Raw genomic sequence first — 24,711 nt, 5'->3', positions numbered from 1 at the left:
AAATTAAGCACAGAGTAGCAATAAACAATATTTCACAGAACACCAGTTACATCCATTCCTGGGGGAAGGAAATCGAGTGTTTTGGAGATTCAGTGGGTACGTGTTTTTCACACGCTGCGGCCACCCTGTGAGGCAGGTGGCGACAACAAAGCTTTGTAATGATATATATATATATATATATATATATATATATATATATATATATATATCATATAATATATGTGTGTGCACATATATGCACATAGATATACATATATATATATTTTCTCTGCCCCCCCGGACAGATCACCCCCGAAACATTCCAGACAGCAGCTGACCCGACAAATGTTCTTGAAAAGTTTAGTGAAGATTCGTCAAGTGGCACCAAAGATATCAAAGATATAGGCAAGTAATAAAACACTTTTTATATAGAAACTAGGCCCTAACTATACTTAGTGGTGACTGCCACTAGGTTATATATTTATATATAGAGAGAGAGACAAAGAGATAGATAGATAGATAGATAGATAGATAGATAGATAGATAGATAGATAGATAGATAGATAGATATGCAAGAGAGAACTCTGGATAGTTTCCAAGTTTAGATGGAGAACAGCTCCAGTAAGGAGCACCTTGCAACACCAGCGAAACTCTAGATTTGCTCACCTCAGATGTCTGTTTTTCTAGCAAAGTTGTTTAGCATCGGATTGGCACAGGTTTATCCACACTGAGCTATAAAGCAAAAAAGTGTTTTGCCATTTGCACAGCAAAATCGTTAAGGATAGGATTGGCCCTGTGCCATCCTTGCCAAGCTGTAAAATGACAAAAGCCTTTCACCACTCCAGGCACAGTATTATAACTTTGAACTGGGAAAATACCATCCAAGCCAACCTGGAATGAGCAAAAGCAACCCCTGACACATGTTGTGATGTCATTATGTCTCATCAGAGAGGTTTAGCTTTGTCCAGACAATAGGGAGCACACAGTATAAGTCCAAACAAAACCCTTTCAAGGTTAGATTGACACATAAATTATGCAAAACAGAAGTGAGAACGCTGAATAGTTCCCAAGTTTAGGTGGAGAACAGCTCCAGTAAGGAGTACCCTGCAACACCAGTGACACTCACGCCCTAAGGTAACTATAACTCACGCCCTTGTGACACACAGCTAATTACTCCACATAATATGTCATTGATGAGATCTTGTACGCCATCTTTGATATCACTGCAATGTTTGCAGTAACATTATTGGTAAGAAAACTATGGAAGGCAAGACTGCGAGTTACAGTTACCTTAGGGAGCGAGTTATAGTTACTTGAAAGAACTCTAAGTATAACTGCTGAATTTCTATGGTTTTGTACCAGTAAATTCAGAACCTAACTATAATGTCACTGTGACCTTCCGTTTTTTCAGTGAATATAGATGTGTGTGTGTGTGTTTGCACGCGCGTGTGCGTTTGCATGCATGCTCCGGGTGAAACTTGGAACTATTGCACAGAAATGAACTGGCATGAAACTGCAGGCTTTAAGGCAACATAATGTAACAATATACTATTTGGTCTCCGGTCAAAAATTACAATTGACACTCGTGGAGTCCTGTGCTAAAGGACAACCGCCTCTTGGAGTTCTGTGATGCTTATCAGAAAATATTGTTCTAAAGGAAACAATGCTTATCTGAAATACTACTCTGGGTAAGTAACATCTCTTAAAAACATTGTGGCAGGATGCCCTTGTAGAATGTGTGCTAACTGCAAATGTGTTTTACTGGGCTATAAGATAAATATTTCTGCCAGAATTTCGGCACAAAGCAACAATGCAAATGGCACATTTAAACATTTAGAGCTCCATTACGAATTCTGATGAAATTACGATAGAGACAATAACTTTCTTACCAGCACCGTCGGAATCACAAGGTCTGTGAGTTTACTGAAGGCCCATTACATTTCCCCATTGACTCCGGCTGTTGTAAGCAGCCAAAATCGTCCAGTGAAACTCTGGGAAGGGTAGGAGGGATTACCGGGGAATCGGACCCACCGTTATTGATTCACTGAGTAATTCCTAATTTTTCAGGCATCCCCATTAACTCCATCCCGCTATAGTTTTATTCTAACAGCCAGCACTCCTGGTGTCAGTGAAAATGGGTGGATGTAAATCTACAGAAAATGAACAACGTACAAGGTAGTTGACTACATTTTTCAGTAAGTGTGAATTAATATTATAACCACCTTATAGCAGGCCGTTGCCACGGTCCAGTCTGTTTATTACTAGGGAGTTAGATAGCAATTTGACTGTGTGAAGTGGAAGCAAAGGCAAGTAGTTGGTATCTTGCTGCTGTGTCTGTGAATGAATTGCCATTTGCATATCTAATATTAGTGTTGTAGAGCACTTAAGCCCTCATTTCAAGTGACTCAGTAATTGGGGTAATATTTTTCACACCTAATAAAATCTACTCCCCTAAATCGGAATTTATAGGGTGTGATAAATACCACCCAATTACACATTTTTGGGGAATAACATGCAGATTTTGATACTCATGTTTCAGTAAATACCAGCCATTTCCCCCCTATAAATAACAGCTGGTTTGACTTGCTAATATTTATCACAAACCCCATAACTGTAATAGGTGCTGTAAAAACATTTACCACACATATCTCAATTAACCAGGCTGCTCGAAATGAGGGCCTTAGTCCTATGGGTGAGATAGGCAATGATAGTGAGTTTGATGGGATGGAGATGGTATTGGGGACTTAGCTAGCAAGGTAATATTGAGGTTGGGAAGTGTGAAAAATGAACTTGCATCAGGATAATGTTTGCTCAGCTCATATTTGGCCTGCTAATGTATACAACTGACTTATCAGTTCGGGGTGTACTTTTCCTACAGGAGTAGGGTCAAGACTGATTTGCATGTGGCTGGGTCTAATCTGAGGTGGCATGAAGGGCAAAAGAAAAATTGGTTGGAATGCTACCCCGAATTATTGCAGTGGTTAGACTTATTTCAAGCATCCTCCCATCACCTTTTGTATGTTTTATGTATCACCCTTAATAGCCAAGTGTATGCCCAGACCAGTTCTTAATTTGCAAAATAAATAGGGCAGGTGACTGAAGCTCTTCTCAGAAACAGTGGCCAGTGCAATTACCAATCGGTGCGTTGAATATCAATGCTGGTAGTCCTAAAACACATCATGCTTCTTTAATCCACTAGCGGACAGTCCTCACCCCTTTATCTCACTCTTGCTGGTTCCGTCTTTTGCTGTTTGTCACAGTTTTCTGTCTTTTTCTTGCTCCACCATTTGTTTTGTGTGTTTTCTCTCTCTTGCTCTTGGTAATTATCTGGTATGGAAAATTACGTGCCAGTCCCCAAACATAAGTGTTGGTGGCCTCCACTGGCAACCACTGCCTCAAATTAAGGACTCACCCAGACATGGGTCCTTGCTCACTGTGCCACTTGAACCAAGCTACACCCAGCTGAAGAGCCGTAATCAGGGTGAAACCGGTCTTTGGTTGCTTGTGTTCTGGTTCAGAGAGGACCTTGCTTGCCAGTTCAGGTTGGACTGTTCCAAATGAAGTAGGGTCAAGACTGATTTGCATATGGCTGGGTCTATCTTAGGTGGGGAATGGTCTCAGAAGTCAATGATCAACTAACACACCTAATGCTCCAGTCCAGTGCTTATCTTTTTAGAAAGGAAAGTACTTTTAAAATCACAGCAGTATAAAATGCTACACAATTAGATAGGTGTAAGATTTAAGATTTAACAATATCACCAAAGGCTAAAACTGAAATGCTGCGCCTATCATGGTGTCCTCCTCCACACTCTACTATATCTTCCACGTGTCTAGGGTGGTCCTCCCCTGTAAGTTGAGGTTAAAGTAGGCAGAGCTACATGCTTCAATAAGACCAGTGCAAACTTCCTGCTTGAGTAATGACTGGGAAGTGGTGGGTGGCATTGAGCGTAACAGTTGTTCTTCTTCACACAGTTCACCACTTAAGCTGATTGAATGACCTCTCGCAGCACAGGTTAAACTTGAAAACACTTCCCCTAGATAGTCAGCTTTTTTGGGGGTCTTACACATCGGGGGCTTAACTGGACTTCTCCTCCTGGACACTCTCTTCTCCTGCAGAGCAAAGCACTCCCCTACCCTTTCTGAGCAGGTAGGCAGGATTCTAAATACTAGGCAGACCCACAGCTTATCCAGCAACGTACAGAATTTTGGTGATGTTCCCTCATCTTAGAGATACTGGTTGCCCTGCAGACATAAGCCCTGGTCTCACAGGAGTTCTGCAAGAACTATGTGACACACTCTCTTCTTTTGTGGAAAATAACTTGGAACTAGAACAAACTTGGGGTACTATGGGTTTCATCTTTAATACTCAATTTCCAGAGCATAAGGTCCTGGGACCAATTTGAGGACATTCCTTTTCGAATTAAATTTTCTGGCTGCAGTGCAGAAACAGTCTTTGTGCAAGGTGATGGCTCTCACAGCAAAAAGTGATGATACTTGCCCCAAGCAAGATTATTCAAAACAAGGGCACGGTGAAGCATAAGGACTGTGGCTGTGCACCTGGCTGTCATCGGCCAAGCTGTCATACAGCTGTCAGGGACAGACAAAAGGGGAGGTCTCATCTAGGAAGTTTTCCACCTTTAGGAAAAGAATCTACTGACTCGCTCTCTCTCCCCCACTGTCTATCACATGTTTCAGTAATTCCTTGCTAAATGGTCCTTATAGAAGTGTAGCCCTGTCTCCATCTTCCCTCCCTTCATTTGATGTCGAGGTCCCCATCCTCTTGTTTAAGGAATGGTAGCAATACAGGTCTGCTGTCCTGGAAATCTGTACACATTCTTCATCATGTGTTATGCTAAACCAGGGGCCATCCAAAATGTATCTTACTGGTTCCAGCAAATATTGCCATATTGCACAGTCTCATTGTGTCATGTAGGTTCCATACATGTACATTGTACATATGCACTTGACACACACACGCTGGTTTGTCAGCACAAGCATTTTGGTGGTAGACAAAAGCAAAACTTTTAATTGAGTGGGACCAAGAAGTCGCACTCTTTTTTGACACAGAAATAAGGTTTGATCAGCACTGTTAATTCATAAAAGTTGGTAGGTTGCCACCGCCACTTATGTCAACAACCCAGGACATGGACAGTAGTCCTACATCAATAAAAACAGCATGTTTGCTGTTCTCCTCCAGGTCACAGAACCACAGAACAGGAAACAAACCAATGACAGAGTTTTGTGCAGGCATTTGTGCCTGAGGTAGGGGCTTTAAGTGGGATGAAAATAGTGTGTACGGGATCTCAAAATGGGTGTGTCCTACATAGGGTAACTAGGAATATGTAACCCCAGTATTCATGCCCCTAACTCTCTCATCATGCTGATGTCGCACTGTGACCAACATGAAAATGAAACAGACCACACCTTAGTTAGTGAATAAAAAACTGGCCACAGTCTACATTTTACACCCAATATTTGCCAGATCACATGAAAAAAATCAACTAGGTCGAATCTGCTCAATGCCAACAATCAGTGGACAAGTTAACTAATAAAATACCATACTGTGCAATCAGTGGCTGTTATGTTGACCGGGCAATACGCTCTCCCTGGACCATTCAGCTATCATACACGTAGGCCTCCCTCCACAACTATGCTGCTAAACAAAGAACTTAGCAACCATTTCAGGCATTCCATTGCCACTATTTCCAGAGGGTGGGGCAGAGAATGTTGTGAAAGTAGCCTGAGGTGCATTGCTTCATTAGCATCATGAAGCCCCAGCTGTTTGACATCCCAAGGATTCAGGGGAGTTGGGGACACGTGTCCCCTTCTGCTCTGCTTTTTGGGGTATCCTTTCCATCCCATTGATCACTTGCCACCACCTGCGAGTGCACAACCTGTATTGACTGGATCACCGCAGAAAACACATGCTTGGTTGCTATTCTCCAACATGTTGTGTGGGTGTGTGGGATCTTTGTGGTGAATAGAGCCAGCTGACCTGTGCCACATAAATCATCTCAATTTATGCTGGGCTGACCACCTCGGATTGGTGGTCAGGCACCACCACATTCAACTGTTCAATCCCAAGGTCAAATTTTCGCGGGTACACCTGACTCTCCACTGGCCCTTTCCTGGTGCTGCTTGCCTCACCTTCCTTCTGTAACAAAGTTGAGGAGGAGGGTACTGTCTTCCTTGCGCTAGGGGCCCACAGTAGGGTTATTCACTCGCAACTTGATGACATTTGATTTGTGGAGCTTGCCTTCCCAATGAGCATGGTCCACGTAATTATGAATATAAATTAGAACATGTACACTAACCTCCTGGGATTTCCATAGCATGCCACCAACCAGTATGCCCCTCTGTGGGCTCTCTGTTATTTCATCCAGACATATCACACAGCAATGGGCATTGGTCTAAAACAAGCCAGACCTATTGACTTTGAAGTTGCTTCTTAGAAGTATCAGATAAATGTGTAACAACAATAATTTTGTTGTGATTAATTAGAATGAAAAATATTTTAATTCTGAAATTGTGAGACTGAATTTTAACATCACTAAAGATCTGGGAAAGGGTTAGTGGTCTTCATAGTGTATCAATGACTTCCTCTTTTTTCCGCACTTTCAACTAGACACTGTACCATTTTTCTCCAGATATCTTTCCAAAATCCTCCATCTCCAGATCACCCGCCTTCTCTCTTTCCTCTTCAGCTCTCTCTTTCCACTCTCTCAGCAGCACCTGCCTTTGCGTCTCCACTTCACAACCCTGCATTTTATTGTTTCACCCTGTCAATATTGCGACCGCTCTCTTCCTCCTTCACACAATTTCACAGTCACAATTACTATTGGCACTCATGTCGAGTGCTTTGTGCACTCAGCAGAGATGCCAGGATTGGATGAACAAGTATTCTGAACCCATTTATGATTCACCCACCGTCATTGTGAGAAATTCCCACTGCCTTTGGCCTGAACTCTCAATCACAGCCGGTTATAAACACCCACCATCAACTCACAGATACCTAGAGGTGGCTCTTTTCACATTGCATACCATACAAGAGTAACATGTTGCATAAAAAAACTTACAGAAGCAATATCCTGGAAAAAGCAAGCAAGTAAGTAAAACATGCGGAATGTAAACAGGAACAACATCGTTAACGTGGATTACCTGATTGCTTTCACAGTCTTTGCATACTAAAATGCAGATCGATTTCTGAACAAAGTTAAGGACATCATTATAAGGCTAGTAGAGACCCGTGTCAGCGTCATTTTTTATTTCTTCTTGGTCTGGGACCCGGAGGGGGCCGCCCCATTTAAAGCACTGTCCTGAGGTAACTACTTAATGTCAGAACTAAGAATGGGCAGAGCAGGCGCCTTGAGGCCTGCCCAGGCCCATCTGTGTCCTTACTACTCGATGCTGCGAAGAGCATGCACACCCACCAGGCTCAGGCAAATAGCTGGACGAAATGAAATGCGATTACATGCTCTTCAGTCAATAAAGCAGCAGCACAGTGAACATAGACAACAGTGACCATTGTCGGCGGCTCATCCATGATTCCCCTTTCTTCAGAGACTTGCCAAGAGGTGATAGGAACGGGGTGGGTGCAACTTGATTACATCCCTGTTCTTTACCCTCTTTCCTCATCATTCCTTGTTTTCAAAATCTCCTCTTCCTCCCATCTCTCTGCTGCTTGATTTTTATATTCATTCGCTCTGCCCTCATTTGTTTCTGTTCTCGGCCTTCCTTATTTCTCCGTCCACTCTCTCCCTCGATGTTGTCTTTATCACTGTAACTCCTCTTTCTCTCCTGCTTCTTTCTTTCGTTCTGTCCTGTTCTCTCTTGCTGTACAGTGGGGACTCTTTAGTTCTCTTATTTGCCCTCGTCCATTCGGTCTTAAAATTTGCATGCTCACTCTCTGACTCAATCTCTCTCTCTCAACATGTCTAAATATTGACATGTGATAGAAAAGAAAATCTTCCACTATCATTGCATGGGCCAGGCTCATTTAAATTTTACCGTGCCCTCTTACTATAATACATTTTTGCTTGGATTGTGCCACTCCTAACATTGCTCTCTTTTGCATGCTATTATAGGTGTGCAAGCCACTGGCAACTCGAGCCAGATGCTTGGCTCTGCACTGTTCAAAGTTCTCTTGTAACCCAAGCCCAAAATGAGCCAAGTTTTCACAGGATGATATGTGGCCTGGTGCCTACAGCTGCCTACCGTGCATCTCGGGGAGGGCAAAGCTTCAATCTCTGCCTAGGCTCAGCTTTCTGTGAATCCGGGCAAATCCCTGTGCTGGAAAAACATCTCTGTGTCTGTTGTGAAGTGCTCTTATGTCCATGGCCAACGTTCATGCAATGTAAAGCTGCCAAAAATACATTGTGGACCCTGCATATCACTCAGACTCTAGTCTCATCCTCCAAGAACTAAAAGATAAAGCGTTAAGCTTTAATACAATACAGAGACACTCAGATAGTGGCTGAACTGCACTGTGAGAAACTGAAAATCTAGGATCATTCCTGGCTTCCCTGCTTCACCAAATTGTTTGACCTTAGGCAAATGTTTTATTTCACCAACCTCTATTTTGTTCATTATCACACATCAGAACACATTCAAATACATGCAGTTAGGGTGTGTGTTGTACAGCAATCCATTAGTTTGAGGTAACAGATTGTAATTTTGCTGCATGTTTAATAAGAATGTATCTCATGTACAGGGTACACGTAAACACTGACATGCCTCTTAGCAAGTGCCACTGAAACCATTCAATTTTTTACGATTGCTGCATTTGTGCATATTTATGGTTTTCGCCACCTTTGTGGCATAAGCCATTTGCTCCATAATCTGTAGCTTTTTTATAAAAAAATATTTTGTTTCTAGCTCAAATGGATCAAATGTTACTAAAAACAGAGCAACACTTGTCGCTGCACAGTGGAAAGCCCTTCACAAAGGTTAACTGGTCACCTTTATATTGCATATTGCTGTATTTGGATGAATGACAAAATAATGAGGCAATACTCATGTACCAAGGAAAAATGCTTCTCTGTCTTAAAGAAGTGTTTTTTTATTTTATTTTTATTTTGATGATGCCTGACTCCCTTTCCTCCATCCTAAGTAATTAATCCTTTTTTTTTTGTTTTTTTGTAAGCCCTGCCAGACACTTTGGTTTTCATTCATGCAAGGGAAGGGCTCATTTCAGGATAAGGGCCCATCTAATGGCTGTTATCATGCAGATGCAGAGATTAGATTTCTGATGCCCTTTCAGTCCATGGCTGTGAGGCTCAAGGGAGGGAGCCCCTAGGCCTCACAGCATTGAACCACTGCCGCTTCTGAGTCTCATAAGACTAAAGTGTATTTAAAAGCTAATGTGAGGCCACTCAGTCGGGAACAGGTGCGGGCTCTGGGTAGCTGCCCACACTGACCATGCCTAGCGCCGGCCCTGACAATACTGCAACGTGAACAGTCAGTATGTTACTGCCATTTCACGGGAGGGGGGCATTAACAGCTGATAATTGCCCACCTTGCATTTAAGCAAGAGTTCGGGTTGGCGGTGGGAAAACAACAGTAAATGCATCATCCATCTCCTCAGAAACCAGGAACGACGATCAAGACACAAATGACCAGAAGCTTTTTCTTACTGCATCTTCAATGCTAAACTCCATTTCAAGCTTTTACTGCAACCATAACTCGTACAAGGTGTTTCACAGATTAGTGTCCAGGCCCTCCACCATCACTGAGATCAACCCACCAATCACTACCCACCACACAAAGCACACAACAGGCTGCAGTTGTGTTCCCCCACAGTGTCGGATGGCAGCGAAATAAACTGGAGGGGGAGCAAAAACGACAACATACATACATAACACACACACACATAACATGCACACCAATGTAAATATTTTTTAAAAACACTTACCTTACTCGATGCCCTGCAGCACGTCCTCGTTCTGCAGCACATCCTCGGAGTACAAAGCCCACAGCCAACTCCCTCATCCAATCAAGACACTTCTTTCATGATGCTAGGCAGTATGAGTAAAGTGTCTTGATTAGCTGAAGCGGACTAGCTCCACACTCCAAAAAACACTGTACGCCTGTGCCTTTTCTCCAACCCAGCTGTCCAAGACAGCCGGGTTGGAGTGGTTTGAATTGCGCATGTCGGTTTGGCCATAGCAAAGTAGCCAACCAAACCATCATGCGCACTTCAAAGGGGCCACTCCTTATTGCTGCCAATTATTGGCAGTGGTGATTCACTGGCCACGCCCTGCCCTCTCACTTTGTTGACAGAAAGTGTAAAAAATAAAATAATGTTATTACCATTAGATATTTGATGCTTTCTGCACAGCATTGCAGGGGGGTGACATTCCTCCGCTCCCACAGAGGAACCACCACTGTTCCTCCATCTGGCTGCCTACTTGCCAGAAACATCCCTCCTCCCGAAGCAGTAAACAGTGCTGATTATATGCACATGGGACACCCCCCTCATAGAGTGACGTATTCAAGGTCGGACTGGGACGACAATAAGCCCTGACACCAAAATTAAAGTGTGGCCAATTAGCGGATCAGCTTGCTAAAATATGGCCACATTTGGTAATCGGGCAGTTTTGAGTTTGTTAAGGCATATTGTATGAGTATTTTGCGAGGTATGGTGAGGCTGCATTCATATGTGCTTACAATGATTGTGGTAATGACAGAAAAATCGACAGTAAAAACAGGCCACCCAGACTATAAAACAGATACACAAACAAAAAAAACAGCCCGCACACTGATGTCAGACCAGCACTTCTGGCACAGACAGATTTTCTATAGGCCAGTCCGACGACCCAAGGTATGGCGTATTAAGGGGGTCGAAACAGCAGGGCGACTTTGCTTTCAAAAAGAACCCCCGACTGAGTGGTGCTTTGCGTTGCGCTTCGCGGTCAGCTTAACCTCCAGTGCCTTTGGTTTCTCATATAGAGACACCCCAATTGTGTCTAACCCCCATCCCCAGAAAGCTCCGCCTCGACTGGAGCGAAACTGCGGAGGTAGCAGCATGAGGCCGCAGCTGGAGAACATTACTCCATGCCTCGTCTCTGTGGTTGCTCTCGCACTTTTTCCCTCTATCGGACGCTGGAAAAAAACAATACTCTTCAGAAAGGAAGCCCTGACTGAACATCAGGAGAATTCCGAAGAACAAAAACAAATTGCAGAGGCTGAGACAGAACACAGGCCAGGTTTCTTTCAAGGCAGAGCTCCCAACTGAGGGCCGAGTCCGCTCTGCAGTGCACCTCAAACATTAACCCTGCCTCGTCCGGCTCGGGGAGGCCATAGCCACGTTTTTCTGATTACTGGTGTTCAGCAGGCTCTCCTGCCCCCTCCCAGTAAACTCAAAGCATAACGAAGCGACACTTCAAACAATAGATGAGAATCTAAGCACTCTTCCAGGAGTCGACCATCCTATTAATTTTTTGGACTTCAAAATTGTATTGATTTGTGAGCGTTGGGAGTGATTGGGAGGTGTACTAATGCATGTATTAACAGTGGTTAACGCCCCGTAGCAAGGGGGTTAACTAGCGTTAACTGATTATCCCAACTCAAGAAGGGGAAAATAACGCTTAAAGAGGTTATAAATACACAGGCAAACCTGCTGAGACCACATAGCAATGAAGGTGTAGATCATTCTCTGAGGAATTAGTCATGGAGGCAGCAGCAGGAAACCTCGCACTGGAAACATGGTGTCCTGACAGCACAGAGTCAAGTGGGACTTCTTCAGAACCAATGAGACTGTCTAAGGTCTGAGATTGTGAAGGCCCCACCTCGGACGCAATCCATAAAATGATTGGAATATTCCAAGTCTAACCTTCTCAGAGAACGGGATTCTTTGACCCGCTTGTTTGACGGGCCTAGGGAGGTCTTTTGTACTTAGCAGGGGCGTAGCTATCAAGCGTGCAGCAGGTGCAGTGGCACCGTGATACAGGGCCCTCTGCACACCAGTTTTAATGTTTTTTACTCCTCTCTTAGGGGGCCCGAGGACCCATTAACAATGCTTGAATTAGAGCCCACAGCTCCCTTGCTAGGAGTCTGGGGCACATGCGCCGCGCTGGCTCTCAAGGCACTGTAGCAACAGGAGCCATTTACCTCGTACATGCCTGCAGAAAGGCTGATTTTTCATAGATGGGTGTATGCTCTGCCAACAGTTATTTTTTGTTCGGAAAGGGAGCCACTTCCTGGAACGGCTCCCAGCACGTCTAACAAGGCAACACTGGCACATCTGGGTTGAAGCAGATCCTGTGCCAACCAGTAACGTGCGCTTCTGTGGTTCCCACTGAAAGCACTCTATGAGAAGAGCTTCAATTGAATGCACAGAAAAGGGCAGCTATAGGTGGCGGTACACAGTCGTCCATATTCCAAGTAAAACACATTCCCAGTAAATTTCATTAAAATCTGGTACGTACAATCCAACCTGTAATTAAATTTTCATTGGGGCAAAGAATGGCACACAAACTAGAAAGTACAATCCACCCAGCTTAATTTGAGCCAGTGGTTGCAGTCGAGACCCATAGGTACTCGCTTTATGGGGACCAGGATTTATGTTTCATCATCAGACTTTGACCCGGGACAAGATAGCGAAAAGACAGAAGAAGGGAAAACAAACTGAGAAAGCAGCAACAAAAAAGAAATTACTTGAGTGAGGTAAGGAGGCGGGGAGTGTCTGGTGGTGGATGAAAGAAGTTTGTGGTGGAATCAAGACTACGCAGCTTTGGCATTTGTCAGTCTCCTCATACAGCAGCAAAGCTCCCGAGAATAACTTTGGCCCCGGCACGTATTCTTGTACAAAACAGACATTTACCTGGAGCGGGAAACGGGTGGTTGTGGCAGTAGGTGGGGTAAGGGGGGGGGGGGGAGTGACAGAAGTGTATAAAGACCCCGTACTGTAGCTTAGGGCATCAACACGTAGGTTAGAAGACTAAAACTACCCCATGACAACCTCTAATGGTCAGCTTTCTTTTACCTGTTTCCAAGGCTTAATTATCTGTTATCATTTGTTAATCGTTTTTGCCGGTTTAGCCTCTCATGTAATAACGACGGACCCTGAAGCCCCCTGAGACTGCCACTGGGGTTTACAGTGCTTCAAAAAAAAAACAGCAAAGAAATAGACACGTTTGAGGAATAAGCTCCAAAACAAGTTAAATGGAAACAAAACAAAAAATGTCAATTAGACTTCAGCGTTACTAGCTGCAAGACAATACCCCCTCCCCGCCTACCCATGCCCAGGACATGCAGGTGACACCGTGGCGGTGCAGGAGGGGCGAGCAAAAGTGCCTGACAGTGAGTGGGGCGGCTCTGACAGCGTCGAAGCCCCGCTCTGACCCCTGGGCTTTTCGGAGCCACAAGCCAACGCTGCACAAAAACACACGGGGAGGAAACCTTTGGGACCCGATGCAGACATCTGCAAAAGTTACCGTATTCAATCGCAAAAGCGGCCGAGGGCAGAGCGGGGCTCCCCAGCGCGCACCAACATACCGTTATGTCAGCAAAATATGTTCAAATACGTTAATACAACTTATTCGACAGGCAATGCCACACTGTGATTTGTTTTAAGAGCAGCTTTGGTGCCACGCAGATAGAAGCTATGCCGAGCGACAAAACAATAATTAAGATATTCTCTGCCATGAAAACAGCTGTGATGTTAATGTGCACAATTAATTCAGTCCCTCTCTAATGAACACACTAAGCAGTACTCTGACACCCTCACAAACACAGGCGGCTACTTGCTCGCAGAGGACCGAGTAACGCAGGCTACGTCTCCCCTTCAACCAGGCACCGCACCCTCACTTACCCTCACTCCCGTATTGTTTGCCATTGTTCGCTCCCATTCTGAAGATTTCATACCCTCACCGACATTCCAGCGCGGTACAATCCCTCAAGAGATGCAAAAACAGCTCCCCACAACTCTCCACCGGCAGATTCATAGTTGGCAAGCCAGGTCTGGGACTCGTGAAGGAAACATAGGGTACGTGTTGCTCTCAGCCCCGCTGCCCCGCTAGCCGTCAGTGCAACATCCAACAGGCTTTCCTGAAACATCCAAAGAGATTTCCTCCTGCCTCCGAGCTCCCTCTAGCTCCTCTGCAGCTAAAAGCGCAGCACTTTCTGTTTCCCCTTGCCATTACCGTAATACTCGAAGTGGACCGCCTCTCACAAAGCTACCCCGTACTGAAGGAAAGCAGTTTAGCAGCCCCTCATTTTTTTGACACATCCGTCACAATTTATGATGTGGTTGTGGGAGTGCGCATCGTAGTTGAGGCTTGAAAACAAAAATCCCAAACAAATCCCTGGGTATAACACGAATGGTTACTTACTCCGATTCATAAGGTCGTCGATCTGTTTTAATTTGCGCGAATGGCTAATTTTAAAAAATCTGTGTTAATTGAACTTGTTGCAATCGGGATAATTTCGCATATTGGAGGGCAGTGTTTACATTGACGAGGAAGTTTGGGAGCAGCTAATATGCCCTTTTCCTTGAAAATCGGCTATTTTTCCCACTCGGAGTTAGGTAGAGGCTCCATATTTGGGCAGTGCATGCTCTTGCAAGACCACATGCATATAACGAGGGGTGCTGCTGGCACACCGAGGGCGCACCAGAGATGAGACAGTCACCGCTAGTAAGTTTCCCGGAAGCAGTGCTTAATTTGAGACGGTGGTTTCAGGTGCTGGGTACCAACACTTATTTTTGAGGGCCAGCACTTATTTTTCTGCCTCAACCATTTACTGCGAGTAAAAGACACACATGAGAAAGACGGAGGAAGCGATACATGAATACGCGTTACAAAGGAAGGAAACAGAAAGCAGCAAGAGTGAGCTGAAGGCGCAGGGAGTGTCTGTAAACAAATTAAAGAAACCCGAGATGGCTTCAGGATCACGCTGCCTCAGTATTCCGTGCTCGCATATTTAATTGCAGCAACTACGTGTTTCAGAGGAGAGCTTTAGGCACCGGCAAATTTGTATTTACAAATGAAGCACTGTCCGGAAGCAACCATTGCCATAATTCTGCCTTTGGTCCGCAAAAAGGTAAAACATGCACCTATTACAGAAAGGACAGTCAGAGCCCCATGCGCACCCAGAGTGATTCACAGAGCCCAGTAATTGGAGTTTATCCGGTCCCTGGAAGAAAGTGCCCCTTCTCAACACAACCTATACGCTTGCGCCAGTTGCCCAAAGTATATAAAATAGAAATAAGCTGTCCAGCCGCTGGTTCACAGACAGTCTCAGGGAAAAACAGAAATGGTGTAAAACCTTGGAGAGACATTGGTAGAAAGAATACAGGGCCAATGATGACGGTATATAAAAGCCAGCACTAAAAAATATTATGCAGAAGTCAAAATAGCTAAGAAGTTATATTTGGAAGAAAACATAGATGGAGGCGCAGGAAACAAACTATACCCTAATCAACATGAATGCAGGAAGATCTATTTTATAGTGAGAACACGTCCTAATGTGCAGTTATAATGATGTGATTTATATTATTCGAAAGTATCAAAAAACAGCTATAAACGTATGCAATGTATTTAGTGATAATGGTTCACACACACCCAGTTTCAACGTAACTTATGAGATTATTGTTTATCAAATCATAAAACAGCAAAGTTCAGTAATGAGCAACAATGATTCTCTCTCATTCACCAAATATGACATTCTTACTTATTTAAAGGGAACCGAATCGTGCCAATCCAAAAAGTTGAGCAAAAGAGAATATTTTCAACTTGTGAAACATTTATCAAATATGAACAGTGTGGCTTTTCCTATTGGTTCGCTGTGCTCATATCTACTTTCCTTCACCAGCCACTTGCACTGCTCCATTACATCGAGCACATACTTGTGAACTGCTGTTTTCCTGAATTCATTTATACTCAATGAACAGTGCTGAGAAGCAGGGGTGGCTTCTCCGTTTTAGCGGAGGAGCATTGCCCCTCTGCTTAGTCAGGTAGGCAGCAGCAAATACAATTATAATAAAACAATGTTATTATCATTTTATTTGCCGCTGTCGGTCTGACAGCTTGGAATGTAGTGCAAGCGGGACCGGGCCATAGGAAAGAGTGGTGGCACTGTAAAGTACGCATGTCTTTTTGGCCGGACGTCTCAGGCCAGCCAAACAGGCATGCGCACTTGCATTTCTCCAACCTGGCTGTATTGTACAGCCAGGCTGAAAAAAATGGCACAAGATCCCTGTGCCTGAGCGAGCGTCAAATTATTCCGCTCAGGCCAATCCTGGCTCTGCTCTCTTGCAAGCTTTACCATGAAAGCAGCGACTGGATTGGGACCCTGTGATGACTGCTGAGAATATAGAAAATGACAGGCAGCAGGATTGGGAGCAGCAGCGGCAGGTACATTTCTTTAAAATTTTTACATCCCTGTCACCCCCCTCCGATACCACAGCCACACACCTTTGATTGGCGGTAGTCACCAATGCTGAGATGGTGAAATTGGAGTCCCATGAAATGTGGTGATCCCTTACTGGAGTTGACGTGGGCTGTGCAGACCTCCCTGTGCGACAGACCATGCAATTGATGAATACGTATGTGCGGATATTGCCATCTGACCTTGCATATTGGATGCTCCAGCACTCATTGGGATTCCAAGCTATGAAGGCATAGATATAGGGCTTGTATGCCATTGAAAAAAATCATGGCCAAGACACTTAAAGGGCCAGCAACAGATTCTGAACTCCCTTTTGAGAAAAAGATGACCTCTCCAACATCAATGGATAATTAACTTCTCTGCAGGTCACCAGATGTGGTAAGATGTACCTCAGAAAACTCATTGCGCCACATCGATCCAGTTCCTACTGAGGGTGAGAGACTTTAGATTGCCTCACTAGAGTGCCTCTACCATACAGTGGACAGCATTGAAAATGTGGCACAAAAGAAGACCAACAACTCTGTAGTGGAGTTCCATTGCTGTGCCATAACATCCTATCGTTAACGTTGAAGACAGCGTGCAGATGCTTGAGAATGCCAGAAGGGCTGATAGTACAAGAGTCTTGGACTGGAGAGATCACAAAGGTGAAAAAGACTTGAAATATTCTATTGAGGAATTTTGTGCTCTTTTATGGTGGCAACCGATACCATTTATGTGGTGTCTTTAAAGGGGGCAACAGGGCTGCTGACAAGAACTCAGCGCAGGGTGAATGATAACCAGATCCCCATTTATTGACTGTCCAAGTGGCACACCAGTATTTCATCTCATTATGTTTTCAAGATTATGATTATGATTAAATGGCTTGTTTATTTGGCCATTTCTTTTCATGTCTTTTCGTCTGATTTAGATCCCCTAAACCTTGAGAACTGCTGTTGTGTTATTAATCCTTACATTGCATATAGGGAGGGAATACACTATTTCCTACAGAACAAACCTTGAAATTTACAGAGGATCAGAATCTTGCTCTCTCTCACTTTTTCTACCCTTTAACAGAAACATTCACAGTGATTGTTAAGTTGAAATTCCCTTCCTGTCCTCAATAACTCTGATTATTCTCTTGATTTTAAGAAACACTTTGAGGAACCATTATTCCAGACTCTAATTTGCTGGTGATTTTCCACCATTGCCAGTTCTATGCATTGTAATGTGGTTCAGACCTTCCAGACAGTGGAGGACTGAAGGGATTCTTACACTTACTACTACTTGCTGCTCAAAGGACAGAAAAAGCAATGTCTGCAATGTTAATAAATAAACATTGCGTAACAATGCAAAATGTCACAGTTTCAGCTTTGAATACACTCTTTGCATTAATGCTTCCCAAACGTTTTAGAAGCACCACCGAATTTTTAGAACGACAAACTTTCGCAACCCACATAGTTTTAATGGAATGAGGCAGGACAGATTTTCTAATATAAAAGCAATTGTATGCAAATGTCAGGACCTTGACCACTCCCTTAGATATACAATGACGACAAGATATTGCTCTGCCCATAAAAGTGGCAGTTGGTGAACTGCACTGGAGGCTGAAACACTTTCTAGAGTGGGATGTTGGCCTGTGGTATCCGTGTACTAAATCACAAGTCTTCTGAAAAATCCTGGTGTTAATGCCAGTTATTTTAGCAAATTTGAAAAACATCTGATGCAGGACAGCAGAGGATAAAACCTCAACTATCTATCTATCTATCTATCTATCTATCTATCTATCTATCTATCTATCTATCTATCTATCTATCTATCTATCTATCTATCTATCTGCTGTGCAGACAATGCCCATTTCAAGGGTGCTGGTGCACCTCAAGTGCAGCAGCATTGCCACCAGCTCAATTATAGCCCTTGGTTCCCACCCGTCAGCCCAGTGGGAAAGTTGTAATAGGCCCAGTGGGGAGACTGCCACCTCGAGACGGTCTCCTCACAACGGGTCTGGCAGTCGCGTTTTCCAACCGCCAAACTCATAATCATTTCCTAAAACTAACTTGTAAATAAACTTACAAATTTAAAATAGCAAATAATTAATAAAACAGTCTCCAACATCTATCTCTTTATATGTAATTTCTAAAAGAAAACACCACGACTTCAAAAAGTGATAAGACTGCCAAAAAAACACCTATCACAAACCGGCAAACACATATAACAAAGAAAAGTGTACCAAAATTATAAACAAATATAATCTCACCCCAGTAGAGAGTAAAGATAACCTATTGACCTCAACCTTTACAACATACCAACAAATAAACATTTAAAATGAAATGGATGCTTTTACCCTTTTCTTTGGAAAAGGAAGTACCTGTTCCACATTGCAACAACCCCAAACGGAAAAGCTGTAAGACAGTGTGAAACATCTAAAAAGAACATACATGTAAGTGTAAAAAATAGATGTAGGTGCACAATTTTAATATATAATTAACAAACATATAAACTTTAAACAATTGTATTTATTTATACTAGTTACATTACTTTAAGATACAATTACACAGCAAGCCAAATATATAACATCCCAGAAAAGAAGGCAATTACTAAGGGCTTGATTTAGAGATTTGCAGAGGGGTTACTACTAAATAAACAAAGCAGCACTTTCTACAACATTTTAAACCACATTAAACAAAGAACTGCTATACACAAGAAATAATCAAAGACTTTGAGCAAGCCATGATTCCAACTATTTTAACAATTTACCACATACAACCATACAAGGCTGTTACTATCATTTCAATCAAAGCATATAGAAACATCTCCAATAATCTTCACTAAAGGCCTTATAACGAGTCTGGCAGTCCAAGGACACATTCACATTCATTGACAAAAACAAGAAACCCTACCCGAAAAACACATAACATTCCCCAAAAACACACATATTACACTGAATCATCATAAAATGCATAATATAACATATATGATGAACCATCAGTAAACATTAGTAAAACAGTGTACGAAAACCACAAATTACACACCAGTAAAAACACTATATTAATACAACTAAATATATAAAAAAAAACCCTCTCAAACAATACTATAAGTAATCTTTAGACCTTACCCCACAAACCTCCTACCTTCAAAATCTTAAAAAATATTTGGAAAGGACTGACCTGTTCTGAGGAACAGTAGTATCTTACCGTAACCATGATTCCATAAAATAGACTGAAAATTACAAAATAGAAGGTAGCTGTAAAAATGGACGCTAAATGAAACTAAAAAACAGACTATCCCTCCACAGAAATGAATGGAAAAAATGTCAAAATATTGTCAAATGTATTTGAAAATGTTAAAAAATATTAAAAAGTTAAAACATATGAAATTGTTATACAATTGTAAAACAAATTGTAAAGCATAAATCAAATAATACTATAAAATATGTATAATTATTTATTGTAGACTAAAAACCTATGCTAAAGTTTGTTGAAAATATTTATGTAAACCAATGTAGGAAAAGCACAAAAACAAAGTTAAAAAATAACAAAAGTGTAAAATGTACAGCATGCAATGCACTTTAAATATGGCTTAGAATTTTTCCATAAAAATAAAAAATGTTTTTTTTATCTATATATAAATGTTTATTTTTAATTTGTAATATATATGTTTAAAAATGTAAACATATAAATAAAATTAACTTTAGAAACATAAATACATTTAGAAAAATCTCACTTGTCTTTATTATATATAAATATATAATTGATTCTTTGATTTATTCCAAACATACACATTTTTAAGATTGTTTTTCTAAACACCACCAAAACTAATTAAATAACACAAACTATTTCTCCTACTTACAAAATCAATTTAAACAAAGTATTTCACACTAAAATTATAAAATTAAATCATTACACTCCCACATAAACTATTATTTAGAAAGTATTGGACACAAATGGTGTGACATTTACTATTCAAACTCCAATCTAAAGAAGTTTGGAGAAGGTGTTGGGCACTGAAAGGCTATAATTAACTATTCCTATTCCAATATTAACACATTTAGGGAAAGTGTTGGGTACTAAAGGTGAGATATTTATCATTCCCACTCAAATCAATGCCAATTTTTGGAAGGTGTTGGACCATAAAGGGGTGACATTTTCTGTTCCCATTCAAAGTCATAACAAGTTGAGGAAGGTGTTGGACACTAAAAGTGTGACATATACTTTTCTGACTCCAATCTATACTAATTCGTGGAAGGAATTGGACACTAAAGGAATACATTCATGATTCCCACTCATATCTATAAAATACAATTGGGGAAGGTGTTGGACACTAATGGGGCAAACTTCACTATTCTCACTGCAATCTAAGCTAATATGGGGAAGGTGTTGGACACTAAAGTGGTGAAATTTACTATTTCCACTGCAATCTAAAACATTTGTATGTAGGAGGCTACAAGCTAAAACTTTTATATATACACAGTCTTTACTTCTTCCTGACACAAAATTATGTATAAAATTAAAATATATAAAAACCCCAAATTTCACTTAGAAACATACTACCCAAAGGTATAAGCCTATATAATAATCTTTAACAATGAATTATTGAACATTGTTTTAACACTACTAATAAATAATGGACATTTAAAGTTATATACTACCATTCCTAAACATAGAACCATAAAATAAAGCAGTCATAAAAATAGCAAAATAACACCAATTTTTAAAATATAAATGTAAAAAAGTATTTTTACAAAGACATTACAGTTTTCAACTAAAATAATTTGCAATATAATGTAAAAAAACGTTAGCAAATATGTATTTTATTATTTATTATAAAATAATATTTTTGCAGTGTTATAATAATTAATATATATTTTCATCAATTAGAAATGATTATTTATAAAAAGTATTTTCATAACAAAATACATTTATACATTTTACAATACTAATTTGCATTTCATTACAATAATTATCATTGCATTTACTTTAAAATATGCACTTTTTAAAAGTGTCCCCACCTTTATCACCAATAAACCCAATATCCCTCTGCTAAAAAGACCAACATCCATTCTTTTTTATATTAATACAACTAAAAACACACATTTCAACAATTACAGTTAATAAATTATCTTGCAGAAACACAAATTAAACAATATACATGTAGAATAAAACACACTCCAATGAATCACAAACAAAATAAATCTTGCAAACAGTAATATGTACAAAAATATTTTCTAAATCAATATTTTTTACAACAATATTAAAAACAATGTTTAAAGTGAACAATTTTCCTTCCATATTTCTTTTAATTATGTTTTTGACATCCCCATATTCTTGACCGAATATTTTTGTATTATATTTTAGTTTTCTTGATATTTCATCCAAACACTATGTGAGAGTGAGACATAAGTGCTTGGAAGACTGTAATGATGTTTCCTTGTTTTTCCTTTGTTAGTGAGGCATGATTGTACATTTACTCAACTGTTGCCGATAGCTGAGCTGTGTACATACTTCTGATAGCTTATGACTTGCTGCCTTAGAGATGGCTAGGAAATTTGATCTTTGGAGTATGGAAACAAGTCTGCTGAATGAAGAATCGTTATTGAATTTGAGAGTATGATGTGCGTAAATATCTCCTGGACCTTCTCATACTCGCAGTCAGTTTAGGAAACTGAGGGACTGATTTAGAGTTTGGCGGAGGGGTTACTCTGTCACAATGCTGATGGATAGCCTATCCACCAAAGTATAAATCCATATATATACTATGGGACAGGATATCTGTCACCACACGTGTAACCCCTCCATCAAACTCTAAATCAGGTACATACCCACTTTCAAACTGTGTAGATGGTGCATTTGGTAATATTACATAGGCAACAGTTCTTTCAATGCTTCCTGAGTGTCGATCTGTGTTATGGACTGACCACTCTTTATATTGTTTAATGTCTGCACAAAATGGCTTACTTAGGACCTAATTACAAGTTTAGGGCTAAATTCCAATCCCTGGGCAAAGGCTTGCATGGGGATTGGAAATGAGAGATGTGTGATAATGATCACACCCTTGCAGTTTTTCCCTCATAGATTCCGGCAGGTCATATCTGCTGAGAGATATTGAGGGAAAAGGATTGTAAAATAACCCAAAACATACGGAATTTGGTGCGTTATGAATGAGGCCTAACATGAAGGACCATTTTTAAGTTAAAAACTCAGAATGGGGGGTATTTAACACATGTGGTAAATACCTTACCCTTGGTTAATGGTATTTACCACATGTGGTAAATATCTCACCCTATTTCACCTAAGTTGTAATTAGTTCTATGTAGGAAAAATATCACCACAATCCACTTACAAGTTTCCTTCACAGAGCCCAACCTATATGCTGTGTTTGAAGCGCAAACCTGACCTTCACATAGGAATAAAAGAGGCATTGTGAGTGAACATCTTTTAGTTTCTACTGATGCTGATTCTGATCACTCACTATTAGCCATAGTTTATCATAGATATGCTGATAAAAGTATTTTTTTAGAATCTGATAGCGTGAGAGATAATGATGGTGTTTGCACTGCTCATACTAGGCACAAACTTGTATGTCCACTATGATGGGTCTTTATCTCAAACTGAGGCTAAAATCATACATTCAGAAATATAGCAATGACAGTGAAGCAGAATTTACCGCACAGGGACAATAGAAACAATAGAGAAAGGTAATTTTGCAAACCATAAAGGTTTATTGACAAATTAGTAAAGTAACAATCTCAAATCAAATCAATTAAGTATAAATGAATAGTCACCTGTCTACAACATGCATTAATATTGTCCAGGCATTTAAACTTGGGAAACGCAAGTATACATTATTAAAGGCAGCATCCAAGAAAGAGGTGACTCAAACAGATGATCTCACTAAAGAACAAAAATATATTTCTACTACAACGTTTCAGCTTCCGCCTTCCTCAGGTAGTACAAGATGGTTTGCTCAGTGGCTGCACAGCTGACACTGGTGGATTTTCAGAAAATATTCTGTTCCCATAAAGGGAAACTCCCTAATGCTAAGCTAAAGGCCGTGGGTGAGTTAGAAAGTTTAGAACACCCGATGTCAGTAAACAGAGCATTAAAAGTAAAACCAAATGAAGGTTCAAACCAAGTAAAGGATACATTCACTTGCTCTAGAAAGTAAGAGTCCTAAGACCGCCATACCCATGGTGGCAGTCTGACTGCCTCATCTTTGTGATCCGGTCGCCAGAATTGGATGCAGGTGGTTGGACTGCCACAATACCGCAGCCACCATCAGTATCGTGCATTCTGATGTGTTGGTGGTGGGGAAATCTGTGGTCAAGAACTATGATGTCAGCACCACCATGCTGATCATGACTTTCCTTTTTGCCAGCCTTTTCCTGTCTAGGACACTGCCATGAAAAGGCTGGTGGAAAGGCAGAGACTGGTCCACAGGGTGGCCTCTGCACTGCCCATCTCATGGGCAGTGCAGAGGCCCCCCTATCAGCACATTCAGAATGGCAACAGTGTACATTCCAACTGTGCTGACGTTGCAGACAGTGCAACAGCATTGGTCTCAGCTCTCCCTTAGAGCCAAAACCAATGCCGCCGCACTTTCTCTGCCTTCTGGCCCAGTGAGAACATTGTAATATGGCGGTCCAGTGGTCAGACCAACAAACTCATAATCAGGCCCTAAGTCTCTGAGCAGAAATGTGAGGATCATTTGCAGGGGTGTGGCTTAGTCAGTGAGAATCGGGGGAGGGGTGTAAATCTTAAATTTACAAAATAAAATAGCAGTGGATGGATGAGATGCCGGAGGTTCGAGATGGAATATTTCCATGAGGAATAGCATCTCTACTGATTTGCATTAGGTGGGCCTCTTTGTAGAGTAAAGTGGGCAAAAAACAGTGGGTTGGAATGGTACACCAGGTAATTGCCACTGGTCAGACTGTTTGCAAGCATTCATTTAATCACCTGTAGGAGTTTGATTGCCAGTAGTATACCTAGAAACTTGAGACTGGTGCAGCTTTCCATCTCTACTACTGCCAATGTTTGTGAAATCCAGAAAGAAGGATATTTGTACCCAGTCATGGAACACTTAAATGGGTGTACATGTATTACTTTTTTGGATAAACTTGATAATATATATATATATATATATATATATATATATATATATATATATATATATATATATATAGAGAGAGAGAGAGAGAGAGAGAGAGAGGGGGACACAAATGTTATTAAAAATGAATATTTAAGACTCCTTAGTGAAATGAGAGCGATGAGAAAAGCCTAAACAGACAATGCATGATCTGACTCAGAGCCCCAAGACCCGGCTACAAACCAAGAATTCATTTGAGGGGTGTCCCAACCCAAATACCCCAGC

General features: G+C 41.3%; 1 protein-coding gene across 2 annotated transcripts in view; it reads right to left on the bottom strand.

Moving 5' to 3' along the window:
• FBXL7 (F-box and leucine rich repeat protein 7) overlaps positions 1-14,174 on the bottom strand; it is a 736,631-nt gene extending 722,457 nt beyond the window's left edge. Inside the window, exon 1 of one of the 2 annotated variants that reach the window (XM_069219769.1) lies at positions 13,849-14,174. Coding sequence is in view for 1 of the 2 variants with exons in the window: in XM_069219768.1 (XP_069075869.1) it covers positions 13,790-13,826 (37 nt within the window). In the remaining variant the exon portion in view is untranslated. Of the gene's footprint in view, positions 1-13,789 lie in introns of both variants that reach the window. The other variant, XM_069219768.1, reaches the window with a different exon arrangement.
• Between the last annotated feature and the right edge of the window lie 10,537 nt (positions 14,175-24,711).

This window comes from Pleurodeles waltl, chromosome 2_2 (genome assembly GCF_031143425.1).
Source record: "Pleurodeles waltl isolate 20211129_DDA chromosome 2_2, aPleWal1.hap1.20221129, whole genome shotgun sequence".
Taxonomy (NCBI): domain Eukaryota; kingdom Metazoa; phylum Chordata; class Amphibia; order Caudata; family Salamandridae; genus Pleurodeles; species Pleurodeles waltl.
The sequence above is the reverse complement of the archived record's forward strand: the minus strand, read 5'-3'. Positions and strand labels throughout refer to the sequence as shown.